This window comes from Zonotrichia leucophrys, chromosome 7 (genome assembly GCF_028769735.1).
Source record: "Zonotrichia leucophrys gambelii isolate GWCS_2022_RI chromosome 7, RI_Zleu_2.0, whole genome shotgun sequence".
In the NCBI taxonomy this organism is placed as follows: Eukaryota; Metazoa; Chordata; class Aves; order Passeriformes; family Passerellidae; genus Zonotrichia; species Zonotrichia leucophrys.
The window spans coordinates 12,288,143-12,314,980 of NC_088177.1; the positions used below are offsets into that span (position 1 = coordinate 12,288,143).

The 26,838-nt window shown below is 46.7% G+C and overlaps 3 protein-coding genes across 20 annotated transcripts in view; 1 reads left to right on the forward strand and 2 right to left on the reverse strand.

Annotated features, from left to right (window-relative positions):
- KANSL1L (KAT8 regulatory NSL complex subunit 1 like) overlaps window positions 1–1,683 on the forward strand; it is a 60,480-nt gene extending 58,797 nt beyond the window's left edge. For 5 of the 6 annotated variants that reach the window (XM_064718800.1, XM_064718797.1, XM_064718801.1 and 2 more), the window contains one exon: window positions 461–1,683. In XM_064718800.1, the coding sequence (XP_064574870.1) occupies window positions 461–709 (249 nt within the window). In that variant the 3' untranslated portion in view covers window positions 710–1,683. The remainder of the gene's footprint in view (window positions 1–460) is intronic. The other variant, XR_010441087.1, reaches the window with a different exon arrangement.
- A 2,127-nt stretch (window positions 1,684–3,810) lies between these two features.
- RPE (ribulose-5-phosphate-3-epimerase) lies at window positions 3,811–8,732 on the reverse strand. Of its 2 annotated transcripts, none has more exons than XM_064718802.1 (6): window positions 8,299–8,732; window positions 8,082–8,161; window positions 7,863–8,002; window positions 7,160–7,294; window positions 6,937–7,023; window positions 3,811–6,527 (listed from the first exon to the last, which is right to left on the reverse strand). In XM_064718802.1, the coding sequence occupies exons 1-6, from the start codon at window positions 8,730–8,732 to the stop codon at window positions 6,405–6,407; spliced, it is 999 nt and encodes a 332-aa protein (XP_064574872.1). In that variant the 3' UTR covers window positions 3,811–6,404. The 2 variants fall into 2 exon arrangements, with proteins under 2 accessions (XP_064574872.1, XP_064574873.1); XM_064718803.1 differs by having other exon boundaries at window positions 8,310–8,558.
- A 444-nt stretch (window positions 8,733–9,176) lies between these two features.
- The window catches only part of UNC80 (unc-80 homolog, NALCN channel complex subunit), a 122,682-nt gene continuing 105,020 nt past the window's right edge, over window positions 9,177–26,838 (reverse strand). For 10 of the 12 annotated variants that reach the window (XM_064718786.1, XM_064718785.1, XM_064718790.1 and 7 more), the window contains 8 exons: window positions 26,363–26,528; window positions 25,019–25,198; window positions 23,407–23,545; window positions 21,348–21,404; window positions 15,147–15,228; window positions 14,531–14,642; window positions 13,220–13,425; window positions 9,177–11,932 (listed from right to left, as the gene is read on the reverse strand). In XM_064718786.1, the coding sequence (XP_064574856.1) occupies window positions 11,666–11,932; window positions 13,220–13,425; window positions 14,531–14,642; window positions 15,147–15,228; window positions 21,348–21,404; window positions 23,407–23,545; window positions 25,019–25,198; window positions 26,363–26,528 (1,209 nt within the window). In that variant the 3' untranslated portion in view covers window positions 9,177–11,665. The remainder of the gene's footprint in view (window positions 11,933–13,219; window positions 13,426–14,530; window positions 14,643–15,146; window positions 15,229–21,347; window positions 21,405–23,406; window positions 23,546–25,018; window positions 25,199–26,362; window positions 26,529–26,838) is intronic. The other 2 variants (XM_064718788.1, XM_064718796.1) reach the window with 1 other exon arrangement.

Here is a 26,838-nt window from a genome sequence, read left to right on the forward strand (position 1 = left end):
TAGAACTACATTGCTGTGCTTTGTAAATTAACCCCAGATCTGTCAACAAGTTTCATAGCTCAGTACACATGGCACATTTTTTTGAGGCAAATATAGAAGGACAGGGTTTGGGCTGGGGTTTTTTTCAGGGGTGTTGGCCAAGGTTCCAGACAGGCCAGGTCATTAGGGGGTCAGGCATCCTGATGGTCTGGCACTGTGGAAAAGAGTTTCCTTGCCTGTTCAAGGGTAGGTCTATTATTACTTCAAACCCTTATGCAGCCAGCTTACATCTTGGTGCCTGGCAATGTTGTATTCTTTATCTGAAGAGCCCTGCAAACACTGTAAAGAAAGACACTCGTTTGTTACTTGATAGCACATGATTCTGCACACAGTTAATCAGTTCAGACTCAACTGAAATCCCTTTTTATCCTCTATACTCTTTTTTTTCACCCCCCACTCCTACTCTTCTGCTTCCTTTCAGTCTGGGCTGTGGGAACTTCGAGTTTTTCCACTAAATGATGAAGAGGTAGAAGCTTTACTGTGCCAAGATCAAGTAACGAATCAGACTGAAATGTCAAGTGCAACTTTCCCCAGCAACTCTTCCTGCACTCCAGGCACACCCACTGCTGTGCCAGACAATGGCTGTGCACCAAGAAAACAATCTACCCAAGAGTCAGAAGACTGCAAAAGCATTTGCCTGGGAAGCAACAGTACAAGGAAACAAAGGTGACAGGGAATAATGTGGTTCATTAAGAAAGCCAATTAAGGTGGAGAGAAGTGTAAGGTAAAATCTCTCGTTCACACAGCATATGACAGCACAATTCAAAACTTTTATGTTAGCTGCGTATAATATATTTTCTTTCTTGCTTTGTAACAGGCAGGATAAATCCCAAAGACAACACTTTCTTCTTCCTGAACCCCAAGAGAAAGTAATTATTTCAAGCTGGAAGTCTAATATTCCCAATGTCGGGAGTGGGCGCACATAAATTGCTGGCACCATTCACTTTCTGTTGTCATATTGCCACATTTGTCAGTAATCATCCTTTTCTGTTTGTTTGTTTTCAAATGCATATCTGGTTCTAGTGGACTCTGGTGGAGCAGGAGATGCTGTTTACCTTATCCAACAACTTCAACTGAACACAGAAAAACTACTTGAAAATGTTGGGGATAAGCATGAGCCTCAGATTGTTCTCATGTGCGGCATGACCATAGGGCAAAAACCTGTCTGTAACTGCACGTGTGAGGTCAGGGGAGGTGAGAACCAGCACTTCAAACCAGGGCATCTGGAAGCCTTGCATCTAGCTTGTCACGGCTCTCAGCAGTGCCAGGGCATGTTTCATGGTGAAATCCTAAAGCAATAAGGCAGAAGTAGCCACAGCATTGCCACAGTCAATGTATCTGACACAGGGAGAAGCAGGGTCTCTGCTTCAAGCCTGTGGGGAGGGAGAGACAGGAGAGAGGGGTGGAGCCAAATCTGTGACACAGCCCATGGAATGTTGTGGTTTGGATCATCTTATTTCCTTAGTCCTTCAGTAGCTAATGAGGCTCATAATACTTTGCTTTAATATGTTAAAGTCTTGTTCCACTTTCTGTACAGTGCCTTGTAAGAGTCTCGTAAGTATGCCAACATTTGGTGACTAGCTGGAAAGGAAAAGATGATTGATGTCTTGAAGAGCAATAAAAAGAAAGCCCCAAAGCTTTCCATTGTGATTCTGGATAGATTTCTCATTTCCCAATGCATGCACAGCGAGAAAACAAAGGCAAGTTGTTTAAACTTGCATCTGAATAGCATAGCTTGGAATGTATCTGCAATCCCAAGAGGTATTAACAAAGATTAAACATTGAATGTAGGTGTAATCCATCAACAGGCAGTTTTTCTGTGTAGGACAGTTGAAGGCAATTTAATAGGAGTCTCTGTTTTTTGTGCAGTTTTCTTCCATGTGTAATATCTGGAATGGCACTGGACAGATGACCCAGTTTTAGTGTCAATTTTTTTTTTTTGGTCAAAACGACAGGAAATACACACTGGGCATATGAAAACAGTTCAGTAAAGTTTCAACACTACATCCTATTGCTACATTGTAGTTTATTGCACATTCTGATTATTTTTTTAAACACTTTTTTAACACTGGTTTGTCTTAAACTTGAATCTTGCCTCAATGTCTGATACAATAATCTTTGATGCAAGGTTGGTTTTTTAATTAAAAGTTATTTCTATATATGTTGTATATAGTCTGAATTTGATGGCTTTTTAGAAGTGGAGAAGTAGCAGCAATACTTCCTCTTGGCATAGAGCTCTGTTTGGCCTGCAGCTTGGCTGTGGTACTGAGGCTGCACTTACACTGTGAGGCCAAGGCCCCCTCAGTGCCTCAGTACAAGGTGTGTGCTGCCCTCTCTCTGGCCCTGCATGTGCATCTGCTTCCAGGAAGAGCTTTCTCAAAGGTCAGTGTCTCAGATGTTTTGCAGGTCTTTTCCACACCCCCATCTACTCCTTAGGAAGCCTGATCTGACCAGCTCTCACCCAGCTTTGTTGTCAGGTATGGGTTTCCTGTCGTGTCTGATCCCTGGGGCAGAGGGAGGAACTCCTGCACTTTAGGAGAGGGGACAGCCCAAGCAACCAGCCAGGCCAGCTGCCTTCCTTGCCCTGCAAGTGCTGCCAGGAAGTGGAAATAGAATCCAATCTGTCACAGGAGGGGTTTGCTTTACTGGAGGGTGGAAACAGAAGGGTGTTAAAAGGAGGCCAAGGACCCCCTGTGTCAGAGGAGCTGGGTTATCCCAGTCTGGTTAGCCTGGGGACCTGCAGAGCATCCCTGCTGCAGTGCCAGACCATTGTGTGCCTGCAGGCTCAGCCTGCTGTGGGCTACAGCAGCTGCTGGTTCCTTGTCCACTGCAGAGTGGTCTGAGCAAGGGGAACCCTGTCAGCTCTGTCCCTTCTATCCCCTTGGCAGCCTTGTGGGAACTCGCTATTGCTTCATGAGCCAACAATAAGATGGACAGTCAGACAAAGGCTGAGCAGGCCCAAGACAGAAGCAAAATGTCTATTTGGTCATGACCCCAGTGCACTCAGTGCAGAAACCTTTTCTCCAGCAGCTGCCTCAGCTGGCCAGGCCTGTGACAGCACACTGGGGCAGTTGGAGAACAGTGCCAGAGCTGCTCCTCCTCCCACAGTGCCAGCACAGGGCTCTGCCAGCAGCTGAGCAGGGTACGTGCATGTGGCAGGAACAGGCTGCATTTCCCCATGCCCTGCCCACCTCCTGCATCCCTCCAGGTGGGCAGTGCTGCATGCACATGGCAAGCAGCTGCAGACCTGGCCCTGCCTTCTCTGTCTCCACTCTGTGTCTTGGCTCCAGACACTTGATTTTCAGCAGCCCCCTTTTCAGTACTGGCACAGGGTTTAAAAACTGGCTGAACTCAGCTTGGTTCCAGGACCAGCCCTGTCCTTTCTCTTGTCCCTCTACTCCAAGCAGCTGCAATCAGCACTGGTAGGCTGCTCTAGTGCCTGCTGGGCACGCAGCTCCAGGCAGTGCTGCATGAATGCTGGTGTCATGAGGAAGCTGTAGCTGCTGTGGCAGCAGGTTCAGGGCCAGGCTTATCCTTGAAGCCATAAAATGTGCAGAATCCCCTGCCTGGTTTCATTCTTTTTCAAAGTTTTAAACAGAAAATAAAACCCCAGACAAAACCCAACCTCTCTTTGGTTGTTAAGCTGTGAAAACAGCTGTTAGTGCTGCTGCTACTGCTGTGGCTGAAGGTACCACAGTGACTGTGAAAAAACAAAACCTAATGCAGCAAGGCCCCTCCACACATGAAAGTAGGTGTCTGCAGCTGCACAAAGCCATTTTCCATGTGCTTTATTTACCATATTCAATTGAGGCATTTTTTTAACACCACTTATGTTCTGCTTCCTGCTGCTATGAGGGTTTAAAATGCTTCATCTCTGCATCCAGGATCTTAAAGGCATGTAAGTACAAATAAGAATTTTTAAATCCTATTAAAACTAAGCTCTGTGTGTGTCTCCTGCAGTGTTTTATCTCCCTCAGGGCTGTGGCTGTACCCCCCTGTGCAGCACATGTGCAACCCCAGTGTGACTTGGCTCTGTCCAAGTTGTTTTCATCCTGTTTTCCAGTTCAGACAGACCTGTGCTGTCAGATCATTCTGGACCACTCTAGAGCAGGTGCCTCAATACAACAGGCTGTGCTCTCCCTTACTGCTGAAAGCTTATCAGAGGATTGCAACATCTCATGGGCCTGGGCTTTATTCAGCCCTGGGGAGACCCTGCAGGCAGCTCTCTGGGTTTTCAGGTCACACTCAGTTCCAGTCCTGGAATTCCATGCTTGTTATTGAGTACAGGACAGGCCTAAACAGGCCCCAGAGAGATCCCTTCAGTGAATGGACACAGGTGAGAAACTGGAACAGTCTTAAGCATTAAAGAACAAGAATAACTCATCACTCTGATTTCTTGGACATGGTCACCAACAGATTTAACCTCAGATGGGTAAAAGCTGTTGCAGCAGGAGTCACTTGCATAAACCCACTTGAGTGTATTCAGACAGAAGCAATTAAGTAATTTTACTCTGTGAGTGTAACATCTCTCCCACAGGACTCCTAACCCAAGAGTCAATGCATCCTTACCATCCTTAAAACAATTACAAAATGGCTACAACCTATGAACAGAAGACATGTCATCAATTAACTAGCACAACTTGGATGTCACCCCCAAATTAATTAGGAAAAAGGCAGAAATAGTTTGATTATCCTTTCAATCCAGCTTACACTCAACTGCAGGAGGTTACTACACTACAGCTGTTGTCCTACTGCTTTCAACAGCATGAAAAGCCACTCCACATCCTGAACTAGCATTTTTTCATTTCAGCTGGTGGCTGTCCAGCCTGCATTTATCTACCAGAGCCATGACTGTTTGTCCATGCACACACTAAACTCCACACTGGTTCTTTCCAGAAGCATGGATAAGCTGCTCTAACAGCCCTTGGGACTACAACCTTTATGGCCAAGCTTGCTTTTGGCAAACCTCTTCTGAAATATCTCTCAGTACAGTAGGTCCGCACAACTCCATTTTTCTTGTGCTAGTCCCCAAATGGGGTTGCAGGTGGAAATGGGAAGCAACGTTTGTTCACCTAAACCACAATTAACCACCCAGAAAAAACGTGGCAGTTCAGCAATTTGAGGTGCTTGTCTAGAGAGCTCGTGCTGCTCACCAAGTGCCCTTGCTGCCAGGTAACACCTGCCCAGCGCTGCTGCAAAGAGAACAGAGCTGACTCTGGCCCTGTGGGAGCTGCTGAGCCTCCTGCCTGGCCCCCAAGGCAGCAGACTGTCTGCAACCCTTCTGTCATTGCAACCTAAAGAGAAAAATGCCACACAGAATACCATGGAATATTTAAGAGGCAACAATGCTAATTAGAGCCAGGGGACACAGGTCTGCCTAAAAATGGCCTGCTCAGTCTTCCTCCAGTGCACTGTTACTCACCTTTCATGTGCCCAAGCAGGCCAGGCCTGTGCACACAGCAAACTGAAGGACTGATGACTGGTTCTACAAGCTGTTCTACAGACCCATCTCCAGGCATTTCAATCTACACATCTCTTCAGCAGATACCCTTTCTGTATGTTACCATCTTAATCATTTACTCAGAGACATGTACCAACCAAGGATATCCAGCAAGATAAGGCTTCATACTTAGCTGAAGAGTATTAAAGCAACATTCTCCTGTGGAATCCCATCACTTGCAGCAATTTCAGACACAGCTGTCCTAACTGGCTACTTGAAAGATAACTGAGAAGATACTACCCACTCTGTGATCTGGTAAAGATGCTGCACTGACTTACCTGATGCTGGATTTCTATAAGCCAAGTACTTCCAATAAAACAGAGGCAAAGGACAGGAACACTTCTACCATCACAGATTTTTTTAGCCCTCTTAAGCTGCCTTTTCCCTAAACTTACTCCTAAACCCACTTATTTATGAGAGTCAGCTTCAAGAACTTAACACATCAAGGAAGGGGTGTTTAATGCAGTAGTGGAAAAAGTTTTGTAGGAATGCACAGATCAAATGACAAAATACAGACAGCAGAAGGCAGTTTGATTAAGAGTCTTCCACAAGAGAGATTCTTGTGGTGATGCTACACTCTTCTAGCAAGCAACAAACTGACTGAAGTTCAAACCAGCCAGCATTAGAGGTTGTGCCACAAAATTAGTCTCCACAAAATCAAGAGACAGGTTCAAACCATTCCATTTCCAACCCTGAAAGACAGCCAGAACGTTTCCCACTGCTGCTTGCTTCACTGCAGTGAAGGAATGCTTCCTCTGTTCAGCAGCAAGAAGTTTCTGCAGTTGGTGTCCATCCAGCCCCTGCTTGTGCACGAGAAAAGGGCTCTCCTGCACGGCCAGAGCTTCTGGAACAGCCTGGGGAGGTCTCATCGGTCCAGGCTGCGCTTCTGGGCTGCCTCTGAGCACACGTTCCTGAGCAGGTTGATCACAGACCTGGGGTCTGCGCTCTTCATGATGGCACTGCCAGACACAATCATGTTGGCTCCTGCCTGGGGGACAGCAAACACTGCTCAGCCACATGGAACACAGCCCCTGCCTGCCTGGAGAGCACTGGAGATGGGAATTCTGGCTGCTGTGCAAACGGGTGGGACACAGGGGACATAGCCCTAACTGCAACCCCAAATCACGTTCAGAAAACACAGCTGAAACCTCCAAATATATAATTTCTTCATCACATTGCTCCTATTTACAGCAACATAAAAGAAACAAACTCCTTTAGCTTAGGGGAGGCTTCAACAGCCACTATTTTAAAAAGGCACAAAATTAGACCTCAAAAAGATTTTGATATTAAATGTGTTTTACAGTTCCCTCTGGAAACTAAAAAATTCTCCTAAGCTTTATTTTCTGGGAGTTGATAAGTCTGTCAGCACAGTGACTGAGAATGCTGCAACCTCTTACCTCTGCACACTTATGGATGGTGTCAGGCCCCACTCCTCCATCCACTTCTATATCCAAGGAGGGAAACTGTGTCCTGAGCCACTGAACCTGAGAAAAAAATGAAAGGCTGAGCACTGAGCTGCCACCCTACAGTTTCTCATACATCTAGAAAAAATTTATCAACTTCACTACTCATTTAATTAGCTTTCAGCTCAATAAACAATGAAAGAGAAACACAGTTTACCTTTGGCATCATGTCTTCCATAAATTTCTGTCCTCCAAACCCAGGTTCTACTGTCATCACCAAAGCCATGTCTATCTGATTGGCCCAAGGTGCCAAGTGTTCAACCGTAGTGCCAGGCTTGATGGCCAAGCCAACCTGCAGGAAGGGAAGCCAAATCCAAGTGCACGTCAGGGCAAGACTGGCCTGAGCTCAGTACAGATTCCTAGGAAGTAATTACACAACTGTGTAATGGCAGGAAGAACAGGCTTCTTTCGTTAAAAATTCCAGTTCTTCACTCAAACTGAAGACTTAACTTCATGCACAGTGTGTATGAGCTGCATGTGCCAATCCTAGACCGCCTGAAGTGGCAACAATGAGTTTTCCATAAAATCATGGAATGAAAATATCTTGAGTGGAAGGGATCTACAAGGCTCATCGAGGCCAACTCATGGCCCTGCACAGACATCCCACCAATTTCACCCTGTGACTCAGAGCCTTGGGGCAAACACTCCTGGAGCTCTGGCAGCCTTGGGGCTGTGACCATTCCCTGGGGAGCCTGTCCAGTGCCCGAGCACCCTCTGGGTAAAAACCTTTTCCTGCTATCCAGCCCAAACCTCCCCTGATACAGCTGCAGCCTCCCTCAGCTCCTATCACTGCTCACCGCAGAGAACCTACCAGCCAGGCACCTGTTAGTTAAGCACAGTGTAGTGTGTACTCCCCTCACCTTCATGCCATTCTCCCGAATGTCCTTTATCAGTGCCCCGGGATTGTCGGTCGCTTCTAGATGGAAGGTGTACTGGTTTGCACCAGCCACTGCCATGGGCTTCACCCACTGCTCTGGCGCGGCCACCATCATGTGCATGTCTGGAAGAGGAGAGCGAGCGGGCAGCGGGGCCGGCTCCCGCCGCCGGAGGGGCAGCGCCCCGCAGCCCCCGGCCCTTACCGAAGAAGGGCTCCTGGCCCAGCCGCTTGCGCAGGCTTTCCACGACGGGGTGGCCGAAGGTGATGTTCGGGACGAAGTGTCTTGGGGCCGAAGAGAGAGACGCGCCCGCCCACAGGTTACCCGGTGCGGCCGGGAGGAGCGGGCCGGGCTGTTCCGCCCGCCCCCCGCGCCCCCGGCCCGGCCCGGCCCGGCCGCTCCCGCCCGTCCCCGGCGTTACCCGTCCATTACATCCAGGTGCAGGTAGTCGGCCCCGCAGTCCAGCATGCGGCTGCACTCGGCGCCCAGCGCCGCCAGGTCGCTGTTGAGGATGGAGGGACCGATCCGACACCCCGACGCCATCGCTGCGGCCGCGGCTGCTGCCGGGACGGAGGGCGGGCCGGCCGGGCAGGGGGAGGGCCGGGGCGGTGCCTCCGCCATCTTGGGGCCGCGCTCCTCCCGCACGGCCGCGCTGACGCGGCACGAGCCGCGCCCTCGGCCCCTAAGCGGCGGAAATAACAATAACAGTAGTAATAACTCTGGTATAGGTGATTTTAAGTTCCCAACCAGGTGTATTTTGTCCCCCCAAAGCACAGCTCCCGCCCCACACCGGGCCCGGAGCAGATGGGTAACCATTAACAAGCGCTGCCGGTATCCCGGAAGAAAACCGCGCATGGAAACCTTCGGAGCGCCAGACACCGACCGTGTTACGCAAGAGGCTCAAACACAGAACAGAACTCTGTCCTTTGCCGTCGTTCCTTTGTATTTAATCCTCGGGACAACGTTTGCATAAAATGCTGAGGCAACGGGAGCGACTGACACGTGGACAAGACAGGCACGGCCGGACATGGCTGAACACGACATGCGCTTAAGGCGGCTAGCACTATGTAAAGCAGCATCGTTTGTCTCCACAGCAGAAATAACACCGAGTTTGGTACAGAGAGACTGGAGGACAGCACAAACCAGCCAAAGAACTTGGTGTGCCACTCAGCAGGATGGCATTAAATGCACTGGTACGACAGTAAAACGCATGGGAAGGCAGGCTGACGGGCTGGCCTATCTATGCCCTCTCTCAGCAATCATCCCACAAAACCAAAGCCAGCTGCACAGCCACCTGGATAAAATTAAACATCATTTATAAGTTGCATTGAGTTCTCGTAGGGTAGACATTAAAAAGAGGCATTTTAGTCCTTGCTATGGCTTACTACTGTGGATTCACCTGTGACAGTGGAAACTTGAAACTTGAACGTTATATACACGGAATTAAATGAAGTAAATCACAGTTATTTTGTCATCTCTAGAGCAGAGTACTGTGGGAAGGCCTCTACTTTTCATTAAGGAGGATGCTTCCTCCTTTTCTGCAGAAAAGGTCACTCTCTAAAGTGCACTATGAATTCTGTGTGTTGTGTCCCAGCCATTCACTCAGCTCCTGTCTGAAGCTTTCCTCTCCCCAGGTGACCAAGCCTACCTGGGGACTTGGAACCGAAGCTGTGGGGTTTTTTTCTCATTTGTGCGTCAGTGTTAATAATAACACTTAACATCTGGAATTCAGCAATTCTTGCAGTGACCTCTGAGCTGGGAGCTAATCTAAAGCAGCATCCTACAGGTAGCTGGCACAGGCTCCAGTGCACTGAGGAGATAAAAGCAGCACAGCATGTTTTGATCAGCAGAGGAAAGTTTGTTATCCAGGACATCCGTTGGGACATGGTCACCTCTCTTCCAACACCAAGAACCCTTTGGAGCTGCATTAGAGCACCACCTGTACATGATATGTGGGGAATAGAGGTGGTGCACTATAAAAAAAGTTGGGTTTTTCCAGCCCTGCTGTTCCCAAGACATGCTGAGATTCTCCTTCTCTCTCCATGCTCAGCACCTGGGACAAAAATGGCTTTTGCTCTCTCAGAGGTTTAATGTGAGTGAGTTCCCTGCCCAGAGTGGTGTGCACAGCTCCTGTCAAATGTGAGCACTTGGCAGATGCCAGGCAGCACAGCCTGAGGCTCCGTGGGCTGCAGAGGCTGACACCTGCTGCCAGCTGTGTGGGTAATGGTGTCAGCCCCAGGAAAAGCTGTGTGCTGCACTACAGCAGCAAGGCAGCTCTCTGGAGGGCACAACTTCAACAGCCACTGCAGAGCCCAGGAGGAGAGCTGAAGTCCTTTCTGTGGAGATGGCTACAAGGATACCAATTCCCTCCGTAGGAAGGCTGGTTTATCATGTGTGTGTCCAAATTGCAGGCCCTCAGGAGCCATAGTGGTAATGAGCACGTTTTAGATACTCTCAGAATGATCCAAAACATTTTCCTCTGCACAATAATGACGTGATTATAAACTCCACTTAGTATAACATGAGCCAAAAAAGGCAGTGTATGATTCCCAAGGGTCTCTTTGGGCATTGCTGATGATTTCATGGTTGGCTTCACAGCTATTTTGCAGTTTGCCTGTCAGCAGCTAATGGCTAAATTCACATTTCAGTGTAATTCCACGATGCTGCAGAAAAACCCTTGAACTCAGCTGTGACTTCAGCTGATCCCCCAGGGATCTCCACCTTACATTTATCCAATACTTGCAGCCATGAACGTTACATACATAAAATGGAACCTTTTAAAATACAATCTCAGCATGCCAAAAATAGATTCTTTCATCAAGTTTCTGTCCTGCAATATCCATCTTTTGTTTACAATGTACATATATATTTATATATATATAGTAACATGAAAATACCATATATAAATATTTACTTTAAATCCCTCTCCATACATCCAACTGCATCAGGGGAGCAGTTGCCTGGGGCCAGAAGATCCACACATTCCAGATGCAGTTTCCTGAAGTATTTTTTTAAACCTCTGGAGATGAATAGCTCAGTACATTAAAGCAGGACAGTGTGGGTTATTTATGCCACCTGCAGACCACTCATCCCCTGCCCATCTGTGCCTGTGGACAGCACATGCATTCCTGCTTACACTATATACTGTATTTCGTTTTTACAGAGCAAATACTTTTGTAGCACAAGGGCAATATTTTACAGAGTGGGATGGAACTAACAGACAAAAGTAAACTCAACTAAAGTCTGCAGGGGCAAAAAAAAAAAAAAAAAAAGAATTGTTTTATGGTGCTTATTGTTGCTCTGCATGTTAGAAACAACGGTCCCAGGCTTGAGAAAATCAAGCATTAGATTGGTACTTTCTGTCACTGTTTTCAAGGTGTAGGAGCCTTGGATTCAGCTGCTGTGTAGCCCTGCTCTCAAAAACACTACAAAAATAAATCTCAGGCACAGTCTCAGAAGAGACTTCTCTGTCTCACACAGTCCAGCAGCCCACTGAGGCTGCTGATCACAGTACATGGCTGGAGATCAGGGCTCCATGGACCACGTTTGCCTACTCACCCCTATCCTGAGAATTCTGTACCAATTCTTGGTTCCTGTGGTCCTGCCCTGAACTGAAAACAGATCTCACAAATAGAAATTTGCCAGTCTATAGCAACCAGCTGATAGCTATTTCCTGCTCTTGGACAATAAAGTGCTCTTGTTTTAATTAGTTACTGTTTAGCAGGGAACTCTAAGGAAAGGCAACCACTTCCTTCCTTCCTCCTCCCAGTACTGTGCTTCCCCAAGAGTTACACATGAGACTCATCCAGATCCACATCGGTCTCGCCCAGCTCCACATGCGCGAAGCTGAAGTGCGTGGCCAGCAGGGGGTTCTCCATGCCGTTGTCCTCGCTGATGTGCAGGACGGTGTCGCCGTGCTGCAGCAGGCTCGTGGTCTCCAGCCCCGCGAAGTCCTCGGTGTCAGAGAGCTGCGGGGGCGGCGTGCCCTGCGCTGTGGCTGGCCGCGATTCCAGGCCCTCCTCCTTCTCCTCCTCCTCAGCACACCGTGCCTCGCTCTGCAGTTGAGGACAGCTGGCGGTCAGCTCAGAGAAAGCAGGAGGGAAAGGGGGACAAAAGCAAACTAAGGTCTATAAAGCATTTTCTCATTCAGATACACATTTTACCAGAAAGAACCAGGCACTGCAGATTATAAATCCCTTAACATTATACCTTATAACTATACCAATTTACATCAAAGATCAGAAAGGTTATCTGATTGAGTCATTAACACTTCCTCATTTAACATTTTTAAGCATATGGCTTCAGAGAGTAGGTTACATTAGATATTAGGGGAAAATCCTTTATACTGGGGAGAGTGAGGCACTGGAAAAGGTTTCCCAGAGAAGCTGTGGCTGCCCCATCCCTGGAAGGGTTCAAGGCCAGACTGGACAGGCTTGGAGCAACCTGGGATAGTGGAAGGGAGTGGGATGAGTCCAAACCATTCTGTGATTCATTATATGATTCTGAACACACAGATCATTTATTTGTGCGTGGCAAAGGACATAACCTCAAAGGACACTGGATATCTGGGTGTATAAAAATGATCTCAACAACTGATGTGTTGAAGGGATGACTGGAATTGTCCCTGCACCATGCTCAGTGTGGGCCAACACAGAAAAATGATGGACAAGCAATGCAATTTCTTTTGCAATGTGGTGCTTAAACAGTCCTGAGGCTTTGATGGATTCCCTCCTTAAGGGGGCATCTCTCAGGGAGCAAGCTGTGAAAACCTGTTGAGGACAGCTTGCCTTGGTGACTGGGTCCACAAGGACACTGTATGTCATGGGAAGACAGAAAGGGATGATGCAGAAAATATATTTTCAAATTAAGAATTGTTACATAGACCTGGAAGGGAATGGCTTTACAGAAGCAGGGGCTGGACAGCAAACAGCCTAAAGGAGACTTTGCTGTGTTTACCCTCCTGCCAGCTTTCATCACAGTGCTGTAATGCAGCTAGTGCTTCCCCATGCCTGGGATGGAGCAGAGGAGGGACACAGGCTGCACACCCAGCAGTGACATTGCCTGGCTGTGACAGGACACAGGCTGCAAACAGTGACATTGCCTGGCTGTGCAGGGACACAGGCTGCACACCCAGCAGTGACGTTGCCTGTCTGTGCAGGACACGCGCCACGTGACATGCTGCTTGCAGACACAGCCACAGCAGTGACATTGCCTGGCTGTGCAGGGACACAGGCTGCACACCCAGCAGTGACGTTGCCTGTCTGTGCAGGGACACAGGCTGCAAACAGTGACATTGCCTGGCTGTGCAGGGACACAGGCTGCAGACCCAGCAGTGACGTTACCTGGCTGTGAAGATCAGCCACGACGATGGCAGGCGAGGAAGGCAGCCCGCGTTTGCCGAGCGGCTCCTGCTGGCCGGCGGCCGGGGGGCTGCTGTGGCTGCAGCCCAGCTGCTGCTGCTGCTGCTGCTGTGCCGGCGGCTCCGCGGGGCAGGTCGGGGGTGCCTCAGGCTGAGCCTCCGTGAACGTCACCGAGCGCTTCTGCTCCGCTGGAGGGTACAAACCCAGGAAACTCAGGGTTAAAATTCGGGAAGAAATACACAAGAGAAGAGGAGAAAGAATCCATGGGGATGATAGGGTTTTGTGGTTCCTTCCATCTTTATATAAGCTGTCTAATCTAAAAGTCTTTTCTCCGGGATTTCCACTACAGCCACAGCAATACTCTGGGATCTCCTGAAGTCTAGCCAGCACACCTATCCTTGTCATGGCTTGATGAGAAAAATACCACCCATAACATCTTTCCATTCCAGAAGAATAAACTGAGTTGAATTCCCATGTGATGCCCTCTAATATAAAAGAAAAGCTGGCTTGCAAAAAGACAGGAGAATTGCCCAAGATTTTGCTGAAAGTCTAAGGAAAAAAAGTACAACAGATAGCCCCTCATTCCTGCAGACTCAGTCCACTAGCCCGGAATAACAGAAGAGCGCTGAGTAAAGACAGCTAAACTAAAAACTTTACAGTAAAATTGATATTCCCATTCCTGCTTTTAATTATTTTTTGCTAACTTTTATGTTTCAAACATCTCCAGCAGTGGTGTTGCCCCAGCACACTCCTGCTGAAACCCAGCAAGTTCACAAGGAACCTTTGCTGTTGGAGATGTTTCCTCCAAAGCTCACTGCTCACTTCAGGTGGTACAGAATGCAGCCACCTGCTCAGCTTGGCAGTGCTGACTGCTGGAAACACACAGCACAGACTGGACAGTCCTACATTCATTTCCATGTACAGTCCTTAGAGCTCTGCACTGCTAAGCTTATGATGGGCCATGTCCTTCTTTCTACTACTCTCAATACTTCCAGATTTGCACATCTGGAGGTTTTGGATGAGGCATCCTGACTAGAGGAAACCTATCCCCTAAATTCTCCATAACTCTTGGAAACAAGATCATTCATTGCCCATGTCCTGTTTGACCTTGAAAACCTCTGGAGAAACCATCAAAGTGTTTTGAGGGGGTGGATTTCGAAATAGGGGATGGATAGGAAAAAGTATAAAGCTGCTGGGACTTCACTTTAATACAACAACCTACAATTCCTTTAAGCTCAAACCACATCATTTTCTGCTTCCCAGTGTGGCTCTGGAAGTGCAGCAGTGCCCTACCACAGGGTTTAGGCTTTGGCTGGATGCTCCGTCTGGTGGTTGAAAGCCGAGCTCCGTGACGGCTCCGAGGCTCTGTCTGAGTCTTCTGACGTGACAGCAGCGGCCGGCGAAGCTGAACATGGGAACACAGAGTTGGCCTGGTGTGTGGGCACATCCTGCACAGCTTCTCCTCTGAGGGGAGAACATCACTCTCTGGACCTCTCATGTCCCCTCACTCTGCTTTTAGAGTGTTTTAAGGTCTCCATGGCTCACGCATTTCCTTCATGTGGAAGGACATTTCTGGGCTTTGTGCCTTTTCAGTTTCAACACTGAATGTAATGCAGGGCAGGTTGCATGACCATCATTTAATAATAGTAATAAGAAAACAGACTGCAGAGGAAAAGACTGGGGAATTTAAAACAAAGGGCACCTCCTCTCTTAGGGATTTGCCTGCCTTCACACCTACCATTTGTGCTATGGTCCCTGCTAAGTCAAGGGACCGCCCTAGTATTGCAAAATTTAGGTAGAGGTGACACATCCCATCCACACCTCATGTCCAAACAGCCCCATACAAGAAAAGCCAAACCAAATCCCAGAGCAGGAGAGGAGGTTTGCTCATTACTGCCCATGTCCTCACCTGCCTCAGGCCTCTCTTCCGCCCCAGGGGCTGCTGCAGGAGGAGGTTCTGCTGTCCTGGCTCGCTCTGCACGCTTGCCACCCTGTCAGAGGGTGACAGCATTAGGCCAAGCACAGAAGCACGCTGCATAACTAGTAGGTGTCCTGGCAATTTGGACTAAAATAAATAAATAAACAAGAGATCCACCAACCACTAATGGCACAGTCACTTCAAAGAGCAGCACTATCTTTGAAGGATGGGAGGGGACATGTCTGTTGGGTTGTGGCTTCCGGGGCTTGGGAAGGGGTGGGAGGTGGAGTCATGGTATTCAGGACTTGGCCACGCACAGGTAGCATCCAAATACAAATAACTGCAGGTTTCAGTTTTCAGTCATTGATTGATGCATTCCACTGAGCAGCACTCACTTCTCTGCATCCTTTGCCACATCAGTGAAGGCAGGACCATCAGCTTCCTAGATCAAAAGCCTTCTTGTCTGCTTTTCCTTTATTCAAGGACAATGTTGTAACAGCTATTTTTTTCCTTTCCAAACAACATTCTGTGGCCTCATCACAATTTTGTCATCTGGTTTTAATTTCAATTTAAGTCAACAAACAAAAAACAAACGCAAAGTGACAAAGGATCCATTCACATAATGGATGCATGAGTTATGTGAACAAGGCCCCCACACTCAACACTTGCAGCCTCAAGTCTTTTTGTGACTAACAAACAAAAGAGACAAGTAAACAAAAATTAGATCAATAGATTGATAGATAGACACAGCTTTTTGATCTGAAAACCTGCAGTAGAAGAAACTTTAGCAATAAAACATACTCAGCTATGTATCATCTCATACTGCCATCCAACTGACCATCCAACCTACTTAATATAAAAATCCCAGCCTCCCCTCATTTTTATCAAAGTACTGTATGCTTCTAAACACTGGACATTTAGCAGTCACAAAACACTTTAGCTGAGACACTTATGACTACATTAGTCACTAAGAATTATGACAGACTGGTTTGAACTCAGGCAGCTGCTTTTTTTAAGCCAGACTGGAATCCACTGAGCAACATGTCCTATCTAAGCAACTTCCAGCTATAGTTGGTACACACAGTGTTCAAGATTCAGTGTTGCATCCATTTTGTCTCTGGCTTGCATTAATCTAAAGGAAAACAACATTATTTTCTCTAGATACTTCCCTTGGATCTGCCTGGAGTTTGTCAGTGCCACTAACATGGTCAGGCTAATCAACTGACCATGCAGGGGTGGAGGCAGAAGACAAACCTGGGGACATTCAGACAAGACATGGAGGATGGCTCAAAAAGCTTTGTCATCTGAGCACCTCATTCTTCACTTTGACAGAAGTCACCAATTGTCCTTAGAAGGTTTGGTGGAACAGAACATGGAAGGTTTCCTGCTCTGCTTTGGGGCTGTTGGGGTTTAGGATTCTTCCTTTTCTCTCTCTCATGGAATTTTTTCCCATCTGTCACTAAGAAACCATAACAACCAATACTCAGGAGAGACAAGAGAAGTTTCCATGGGAAGGGTGCAGGGGTTTCTCTTGGAGAGGCAGAGATACCACAAGAATTTTTTGCCTAAAAGCCCCTTAATTTCAAAGTTTTAATAATTCAGAGGGAGGTGGGTCATATTTTCCATTCCAAGGGAGGCAAACATTTGTCTTTCAAACCAAGATGGGGCAAAGTCTTGTTACCTGATCTGAAAGCCTTACTCTTTCCTCCCTTTCATTTAAACTAAAGCCAGACTTTGCACTGAACCATGTCCATGTGTTCATCACAAGGGCTCCATCACTTCTACAGGGGAGACAGTGAGCAGCTTCGAGGGGAGAGACATCTTGGAACCCTGAAGCTGTTTGTCTTTTGACTGACAGACTACAGCCTGAAAATCCTGGGCATGCCCTCAGCAATCTCACCACAGCTGCTCTGCCTTGGAAAAAGAGGAAAAGCCTCAGCAAGCTCAAAGCCAAAAACCTCTAAGATACATTTGAGTTCTTTTCTTCCTTAGGTATTCCAAATGAAACCACCAGTCCCTGGAACATATATCCCAGCTTCTTCTATAGCTGCTTCAAATAGCAAGCATCCTAAACACCACACAAACACCTGCCTAGGGATAAGCAGAGCCCTTAGATTACCTCCTATTAGCAGGAATATGTTCTTGACTCAGTGACTGCAGCACATATGACTGCTAAGTCCAAAAGCATCACATCATTCCTTATTAAAGCAGAGACTGCACTTCAATTAGTCTTTATATTTGTGGTCCAGACTACTTGAAATTGCTTGGTGAATTTCCTTAATCTTCTGTTCCTAGGATTACATAAAAACTTACTCTTCTGAATTTCGACAAGTGTTTTACTCTTTTTGCCACTATGTGAGTGAAGTAGGAATTAGCTGGGGAAGTTCTTGAAAAAAAATGTCTGCTGGACTAGCTTTGAGAATATTGTTACAATTTCTGATGAAGGAACTCTTAGTGCTGTGAGGAAGGAGATATGCCTGTAGCAGAAAGACTGCATCTATATTCTATACTGTATCTGTATTTACAGTGCTGAAACAAACTCACTTCACATGTGATATGAAACCACTTGAAAAAGGCCTTAGATAACAGGTAAACATGGACTGTGTGAGGGCACAGAGGCTACACACAAGATAAAAAACTATTCCCATGCACTGGAGACAAACAATAGGCAAGCAGAAAAAAGCTGCGCTTTGTGTCTTCCTGCTGGAGTCTGGGATTTTCAGCCTGGCTTATAACATAAGTGAAATGAGTGAAGTGAGCTGGTGGATGTTTGCTTCCAGTACTGAATCATTACACAAATTGGAATAATCTGGAATGCTCTCACAAGCTAAAATTGCAGATACCTCTCGCAGGGAAATGGTGGCCCTGAGAGCAGCAGAGCTGTTTTGCAGAGCTGCCTGTGCACAACACATCCTGCTGTGGCTTTTTGCTCTCTGTACCCACTTTTTGAAGAAGGAAAGAGAGAGAGAGAATGCTAAACACCACAAATTTCAGACGAGTGACTGAATTTTCAGCTTTCTCTTCATGAGGGTTTCTTTTCACATCAAAGAACAGAACTACCCATCTTGTTTCTGTGAGAAGGAGCATGGCAGCAGAGGGTTGGCTCTGTGCAGCCTGTCCTCCCTCCTTTTCTGTCTCTCCTTGTTTACCAGACCTGACCAGGAATACACTGTTTATCTGACAGCCCGTGGGACCCAACCAAGGAACAAAACTTGAACCAAATCCAGTCCCTTTTCAGCTGACTGTATATTTCCCCCCACTATGCCAATGTGATCTATAAGAACAGTTTTTAAAGGACATAAGCCAGATTCATTTGGGAATAAGAAACAAGATTTTTTTTTTCCTGCCCAACACAAAGATGCTCTGTCATTCTCTGAGTATCTCTGTCAGGGGTTTATTTGCACACCAATGTTACTCCCATTACACAGGGCACAGGTGAGCCAAAGATCAAACCAGCCCAAGTTTATGGATGCATCCTGCCAGCCCTACAAGGAGTGACACACAGTGGGGGCCAAAACAAACTTGGTCAGGCTGGCAAGTAAAAGAAGTGATGCTCAGGAATTAAAAGAAAACATAACCATGCAGGCAAAAAAAAGCCCCCACCCAACAAACAACCAATAAGAAACCAAACCAAACAAAAACAAACAAACAAAACAAAACAAAGGAAGCAATGAGTTTCAATGTCTATTAAAGAGATGTACATGCTTGCCACACCATCATGGTAGAGCACACACTCTTTGTGTCCCTAGACATATGAATGAGAGGGTTGGTGGACAAAGGCAGTGGAGAATGGGTTAAATATGTTGTATTTCCAGACACATCCCAGCCCAGTTAGCATTAAATGTGCTGCTGAAACTGCCCTGGCAATGTGGATTCAATCTGATTTTTTCTGTTAGGAGCCATTGAGTTAGGATAGGCACAAACATTAGAGAGAAATGTGTTTGTGCAACAGATTTCCCTTACAGTGGCTTCACCTTCTTCCCTTCTGATTTGGGGAAATATCCTGTCCTCTCAGATTATAACCACAACACAGATCAGGATGCTCCTCAGCCCTGCATCCCAAGCTGGCTGAGCACTTCAGTGCTCTCCCCTTCCTGCCTTCCCTGCTTTTCTCCAAGGCTGTGTCTAACTGCTATAGAACAACAGGAAACAGACTTTATTATTTTTATATTTGTCATAATTTGTTTAATTTATTTAAGGCTCCTACCTTCTATAAGGGTCTAATCCCTAGTAAATATTGTTTATTTCTTTATCTCAGTTATGACTAAACAACTTATGAATTTAGGTGATTCTAAAAAGTTACATCAGAAAAACTCAAACCTGCTTTATTCAGAACTAATATTCTTGAATGTAAAAACAAATTAACTCTGCCCTATAATCCCCACAGCAGAATAAGCTTCTGCAACATCTGCTTTATTACTGCTGTTCTTTGGAGGAGGAATCCAATTTTCACATTTAACAATGCAATTGGAACATCTTTTCCTCCTCACAGAGATCTAACCTAATCTTGTCAGACATATTTGCAGTGTCTTCATTCCTTCTTTGCAGCATTGGTGCACGTCCTGAAGACATTAGTGCATGCTCCTTTAAAGGATAATAAACCTCAGCAGAACTGACTCCCAAGTGCATCTGCTCCCCCATTTGCTTTAGATCTCTGTACCACAGAGCAGGGTGTCCTGGTCCCTAGAGAAAATTTTTGGGACAGGAATTAGTAGGAGCCCATTTTGCAGCTGATTACAATTCAGGGTTCAGAATAAATTACTGTGTTTGAACACATTTGTTGACTTAGGTGTCTCATAGTACTCAGCCTCACCACTGTAATTAGGAGTGGCTGCCCCCTACTTACCAAGATCAAAACATTTCAAAACCAACACTGATGTAACCAAGTGTCAGGTCATTATGGCCTTAGCTCAGGTACAGACTTTATCCTCTTTAAAAACTGCAGTGAGATTTTAGTGCTGCTAAAGGCACAACACAGAAGTTCCTTGAATGATTTCTCTTCACCTCCTTAGCTCAGATGGCCATGCAGTCCATCCCACTTTGTCAAAAACAAAGTAACAGCACTCCTGCCTCTGCCAAGAAGCTGATGTATTTTCCTCACCCATCCCAGAGCAGTCTGCCAGAGCAGGGCTCACTCACACAAAGGACACCACGTTGCATGGAATGAGCTCATTGTGGTGACAGCACTGGTGATAAACTCTCCTTTGGTCAGCTCAGGAGAGTGAGCAAACAAACACAGCAGCCTGTCCCCATCCCAAAAAGCCACTACCAACATGGGAACCCAAGCTAATGGGACAGAAACCATTCACACAAACGCCTCTCAACATATCCCCAGCTTCCAATGGTGCAGGAATGAAACAGCAAGTTTCCCTCTGTGTCACCAGTGTACGGGGCCGTGTTCTCCTGGGAGGGAACAGAGGTGCTCTTGGGACTACAGCAGCTCTCCAGCCTCAAGAGGATGGGTTGAGAGGCAGGGAGAATGATTTACATGACAGATCTGGGTGTTAAAGGTGCAGCCTTCCCTTCTAAGCTCACTCCTGGCCCATTTGTGTTTGTTCCCCTCTCTGTGGGCAATGAGGAACAGCTAGACCTGAACTCCAGCACTAACAGAGCCATTTCAGATATGTATTTATGGTGTCCACCTGCAAGATTTCTAAGGTGTCATTTGAGAATTGAAAATGCTTTGCAAAATTAATGAGAATTATTGTAAAGCACCCACAAAACACTATATTCCACAGGACTTACCATAATTAGTTTTATCAGTGAATGGTAAAAAAACTCAGATTGATATGAAGTCTTTTGTGGTGACAGCATTGTGAGATGAATGAAAAAACAGATGTCTCCATTTTACATAAGCCTTCAGACTAATGCTTCTAACAGGACACAGCTAATGCCTCGTGGATCATCTTTCTCATGCCCTCCAAGCAATTGTTAAACAAGGGGAAAACCCCAAGGCCAGCCTGCTGCTTCATTCACTACAGCTTTTTCCTTCCCTTTCTCAAAGTTATTGGCAATCAAAGCTGAAAACTGAAGGTGGGCTGCTACACCTTTGACTTGCAGGCCTGAATATTGATGAGCCACAAGAGACAGAGATGGAGAGAGTGACAAAAGGTGAGGGGGAAGAGACAGAAGGTTGGGAACAGCTCGTTTCCCAGCACACACACTGACACACAGGTAGTGTTCACACTGTACCTAGAGAGGCTGCCCTCAGTGGCCAGGCTCGGGGAGTCATCGAGGACATTAGGTTCACTGCAGGAAGGGGCAGGGAGATTAAGAATTTAGGGAAAGAAAATGCAAAAAAGCATGCGCTTGTCTCTGTTTTCAAGGGAAATAAAAAATATCAAAGGAATAAAAAAAGGTAAAAAGAGGAGAGTAACATTCATTGGTCTCACACGCTCAACGGCACAAATATGACTCAGAGGAGCTGAAAGAACATCTGGTAACAGCAGCAGTCTGTAGAGAGAGTTCACACTGCATGAAGCCTTCCACATCTCTGCTGAGATTTGGGGAGCTGAGAAGCTCAACAGGATGTGTTTCTAAAGGAAATAAGGCAGGGAACTGCTTTCAAAGCTATTTTCCTGCAGCATTTTGGTTTATTCCAGTTCTATTTACTTTCAGCTTCAGAGAAAGCTTTTTTCCCTTCGCCATGAGCCACAACTTCCTTGACGGAGGGCTGATCTATCTCCCATGAGCTATAGACCACTCTCCTGTTGGTGCAACTCTAAGGACAAAAATCTGGGAAACAAGGTCTCACAGTGCAATGAAACTGTAAATAAACAGCTGGCAAGGGTCTTGGCAAAGGGGCACAATTCCAATGCAGCCCGGAGGCAGGAGCAGCCTGCTCAGGCCATAGGAAAAACATGAAAGAAAGAGAAAGAAAGAAAGAAGGAAGGAAAGTAGTCTGCTGGGTTACCAGCAGGAAAGCAGTAATAATATTACTTAGCATTAATTAGCTTACATTTGTGAGGCAGTCTGAAAGCCCAGAGACCATCCATAACTCAAAGGGCAGGATGCTGAGGACTATGATTATGCTTGCTGAGCTGGTCCTTCCCCTACCCAGATGAAAAGTGATTCTCCTGCTATATCATACACTTAAAAAGTAGAGACTGAAGCTCTGTGTTAATTAAAGACTTTTTTTTCTCAGCACCACCATGATTTGGGATAGCACAAAGCTCTCAGTCAGCTGTGACTCTTATGAAGTTTATGCATTGAAGATGGCAGTAAAAGATTGAGGAAAATGCAGTCTGGCATATTAATTTTTCAAGGAACAAAGGGACTGAATCAACTGTGTTCAAGAGTCAAAGGAGTTCCTGTAAGTCCTTCTGTGAAAACTCCCAGATAAAATCTGTGTAATTTCTCCCCTGTAAATCACTTCTCCTATCTCTGCTGGTAGGTACCACAACTGTTAATTTTCCTTCATCTATCAAGGTTATTTCTTTAACTCCAAGCAAGAATGGGGAGGGAACAATGTTGTTTGATTTTCCAGGGGTTGTGAAGACATAATGTAGAATATATTTTTTAAAGGTTCAAAGGAAATAGCATAAATTAATACATCCGTTGTTAGATATCCTTGGATAACTATGTCACAGACAAATAAAACCATAAACATTGCTTATTTGGAAAAAATAATCATGTTTAAATGCAAAACCTCTCTCCACATCATCTAAAGATGAGCATTTCCCAACAGGCTCTTTCTCACTATTCCATGTCAGCCAGCAATAAGGCAAAGTTATTTGTATCAACAAGTATTTCAGGTTTAAAACAGTATTAAATCCCATCTTTGAACAGAGCATTTAGTTTCTGTGATGAGCTAGTTACTGTTCTTAGGAAGGACAAAGAACACATGGAAGAAAACAAATCAAGCTGCCTCTGTCCCTCTTTCCCAGCTTCTCAAGATTCCTTCCTACACACACTGGGTATGGCCCCCTGGTTCAATGAATACCCCAAAAACCACATTTCCTTTTGCAGTTCAGTGGCAGCAGAGAGAAATAATAATGTAGAGTGTTTCAGAAGCTGTTTAAGAGGAAGGTTGCTGGGGATGACAGCTTGTTCTTATGGACCCTACACAACACAGATCACCCTGGAAAATCATTATTTCCAACCCTGCACCCTTGGTCCAACACTATTCCAGGATGAATAAATTCAGCATCACTATGCTGGCACCAATTCCACCACCCCACCTCTCTGATGTAGCTGGGCCATTTCTGCTCTGGTTATTAAAATGGGGAAGGTGAAAAGCCCATGTTTTTACCTTTGGCTGGGTAACATGCCCACCTCAGCCTGAGGTGCAGACATGCTGGAGAGATGGCTGGAGAACCGCCTCCTCCCAATGGCACCCATAAGGTATGTTTCCTGTTCACTTACCACACTGGGCATGCTCAGGGAGTCATCTAGAAAGAGAGAAACAACAGGAAAGGAGAGGAAACAACCACCTCCAAACCCCACCTGCATCCCAACACTTGTCAAGAGATAACAGGATGCCAAAGGAGTACCCAGCATTCACTTACCAAGAGCTCAAGCCTGCAAATTGGAATATTCTATTAGATTTACAGCCACTGTGCAGAAAGACATACTCATAAACCTCTGCAGGATGAGGAACCTGACAAACAAGGGACAGGGTTTGTGTATTCTTTAAATGGCTCTCAGGAAAACATGTTTGCAGAATTCAGCTTCCACTAGGGATTAATTCCTGTGATTAATAAATTGTTTGTTAACATACAGTGTTTCCAGTACTAAGGTTATAACTGGACATTCTCCTGCTGTCAAATAAGCTGCTGCTATGATCTAGCAAAGCACTATGACAAAAAAGCCAAAATACCTGACAGCAAAATGCAGAACTGACACCCTTCAACACCCTTCAGGGCATGCATTTTAAAATGCAACCAAAAATTTGGATAAATTGACTAAAATAGATGATACTGCAAGAGAACTATGCAGACAGCTGGACTGCAATCAGGACTGCTTAAAACTTTCAGTACTGTTTCAATTTTTATAAGTATCCAGAAAGAAATTACTTTATTGTGGTTTTTGCCACAGCAACCTGTTAATTACAAGTAAAGAAAACAAAGGGGTGGGTTTGTGTAATTTTCTCTCCTCTTTTTGACCTTTTTTTCCATTCTGATGTACTGAAATATTTTACAGCAGTATTTATCCAAGGCAGGGCTGAGGGAATAATGCCACAGTTCAGACAGGAAGATGCCACTTACCATTCCACAGGGTGGCTCAGAATTCATCTGAGGCTGAAACCACATTTTGTCACAGCGAGTAAATAGCTGAACCATGTATAAGCTCTGGGTGGATTGTACAAAGTCTGGTGGTGATCCCACTTAGTGGTGAAAGTGGTGAAATAGTTGAGTGGTGAAATGGTGGTGAATTACTTTAGTGGTGAAATAAAGTTGGGCTGAACCTGCAGAGTGTTTCAGGCTAACTGCTCTTTCCCAAAAGGCAATTCCACTGTAACTGCATGGGCCTTTCTTTTGAGCCCCTCCTTTTCATTCCTTCTGTTTGATGCTTTTGGGGATGCTGCTGGAACAGGATCCCAATACAGAGCCACAGCCCCTGCCCACTGTCACAATGGCCAAAGAGAGGCCTGGATGCCCAATGCCTTATCAGCACTGGCAATTGCACATCAGGCACTAAAAACCTCCGTGTGCCCACCCCTTTCCCCTGCCACGACTCAGAAGGCAATGAAGAGGTATTTGACAGCCCAAACTTCAACACCATGTACCACCTGCTCAACCTCCTGCTCCTGTGGCCCTTTTATTCGCACTGGGACACGGGGGCAACTGTGCTCCCCTCCCAGACGGCCTCTGGGCATGAAGAAAACATCCTCAGTGCTGGGGGCGTGGTGTGTGGCCACGTACTTTCTTCATCCTCCTCGTCGGTGCGGCTGAGCGTGTCCTGCGACGCCTGCTGGGAGGGCTCGCTCTCCTGCTCCCACACCGTGCCCGTGCCCGTGTTGGAGCGGGACATGGTGGCCAGGCTCAGGCGGTAGGCAGACGTGGAGGTGCCCACTGTGCTGACAGATGTCTTCCCTTGGTAAGCTGCGCAAGAGGGGGAAAACCAAACCCAAGTCATTGGTGGCACTGGAGAGCAACAGCAAGCCAAGCGTTCCTGGCATATGGGGAACCTGGAATAATGGGGCAGGGGGACCTTCACACCCTCTACAAATTCCTGACAGGAAGGTGGAGACACAGGACAAAAGGAAATGTTCTGCAAGGCTGCACTAGGAGAGGCTCAGGCTGGAAAGGCGGAATTTCTTTATGGAAAGGGTTGATAAGCATTAGAATGGGCTGCCCAGGGCAATGGTGGAGTCCCCACCCCTGGAGGTGCTCAGGAAATGACTGGACTTGGGACTTGGTGCCATGATCTAGTTGACAAGGTGGTGATCAGGCAAAGGTTGAACTTGGAAAAGACTCAGAGATCTTTTTCAACCTTGATGATTCTGCGATACTGTGACAGGGGTGGCAGAGGTGATGAAGCACTAGCAGCTGCCTTGCTCACCTCACCTTTCCAAAATCTCTGTTTTACTTATGCAGCCTGATTTTCACAACCTGTATTTTACAGATTAGCTTCAACATTTAGAAACAAAGCAAATTATTGCCAAGAAAAAAAAAGACTGAAGCATTTCCTTTTGAATTTGTTTTCCTAAGAACTAAATACATAAACCACTTGCCATGTATGAGCAGTGGCTGCCACCTCGTGGCAACAAGGATGGCTGTCACTGGAGAAAAGTCTCTCCCTGTGCAGGACAGAATTCTGAAGTGCCCCATCAGCTCAGGGATGCTGATCTGGATGTCACAGTAGAGGAAAATCAAAGAGACCAGGAGGAAAGAGGAGGAAGATCTGCTGCTGCTGAACAGCCAGAGCTTTCTGCACAGTCCCTCCACACCAGTGTAAAGCCAAAGCTTTGGCTTTACAGTGGTGTGGAGGGACTCACTGCACTGGGGCTGCACAAGCCAGCTGAGCCTGGAATGGGAACTCAGATTTGATGCACAAATAGGTGCATTTCACAACTAACCTGGACTTCTGTTGGCTGTTCAGTGGCAAGGCTGAGCATAAGCTCCAGGGCCAGGCTGGCAGGGTGTGTGTGGATTGCCCCATTCCTGATTAAGGCAGAGGCCAGGTTCTGCCTCACAACTCCCTGCAGGGGCAAGCAGCTGTTCCAGCCCGGGCTGCTGGCCCTGAGCCGGCCCTGCCTTCCTTACCAGAGCCGCTGTGCACGGCCTCCTTGAGGATCTTGAGCTCGTTGTTGAACTCGGCGATGAGGGAGCTCTTGCAGAGCGGGCGCGGGATGAAGCGCCGCTCCAGCTGGTCCGAGATGTGCTGCCGGGCACTCAGCTCCTCGTGGTTCTCGGCTGGCTGGGCCAGCAGCTGCAAAAGTGCCATCAGTTAGCACTGCAGGGAGATGGTGCCCAGGGAACTGGGACTGGTCTCCAGGCTAGCGTGAGCCTGCAGCCAGCAGGCTTTGTAGGCAAGAGGTTTTGACTCCGTCTGTGAGGCTTCCACCCATCTTTCAGAGGAAATCTTACATTTGACTGAACAGAGATCAAAACCTCAGTGGCACAGGGTACGTGGAGGGCTCCCTTATGCTAAGCTCACAATCCTATCATGAGACACTTTCTTCCTCCATGACAATTTAGTCTGTCTGAGAGACTAGGCTAAATAACGTAGAGTACCATGT

Bases quoted from the DNA above. Each gene is read 5' to 3' on its own strand.
- RPE (XM_064718802.1), bottom strand. From the start codon at position 8,732: ATGCGCGGTTTTCTTCCGGGATACCGGCAGCGCTTGTTAATGGTTACC. The intron at 8,162-8,298 runs GTAACGCCGGGG...TTCGGCCCCAAG, and splicing joins CACCTGGATGTAATGGACGG to ACACTTCGTCCCGAACATCA. The intron at 7,295-7,862 runs GTGAGGGGAGTA...CCCTTCCTGCAG, and splicing joins TTCGGGAGAATGGCATGAAG to GTTGGCTTGGCCATCAAGCC.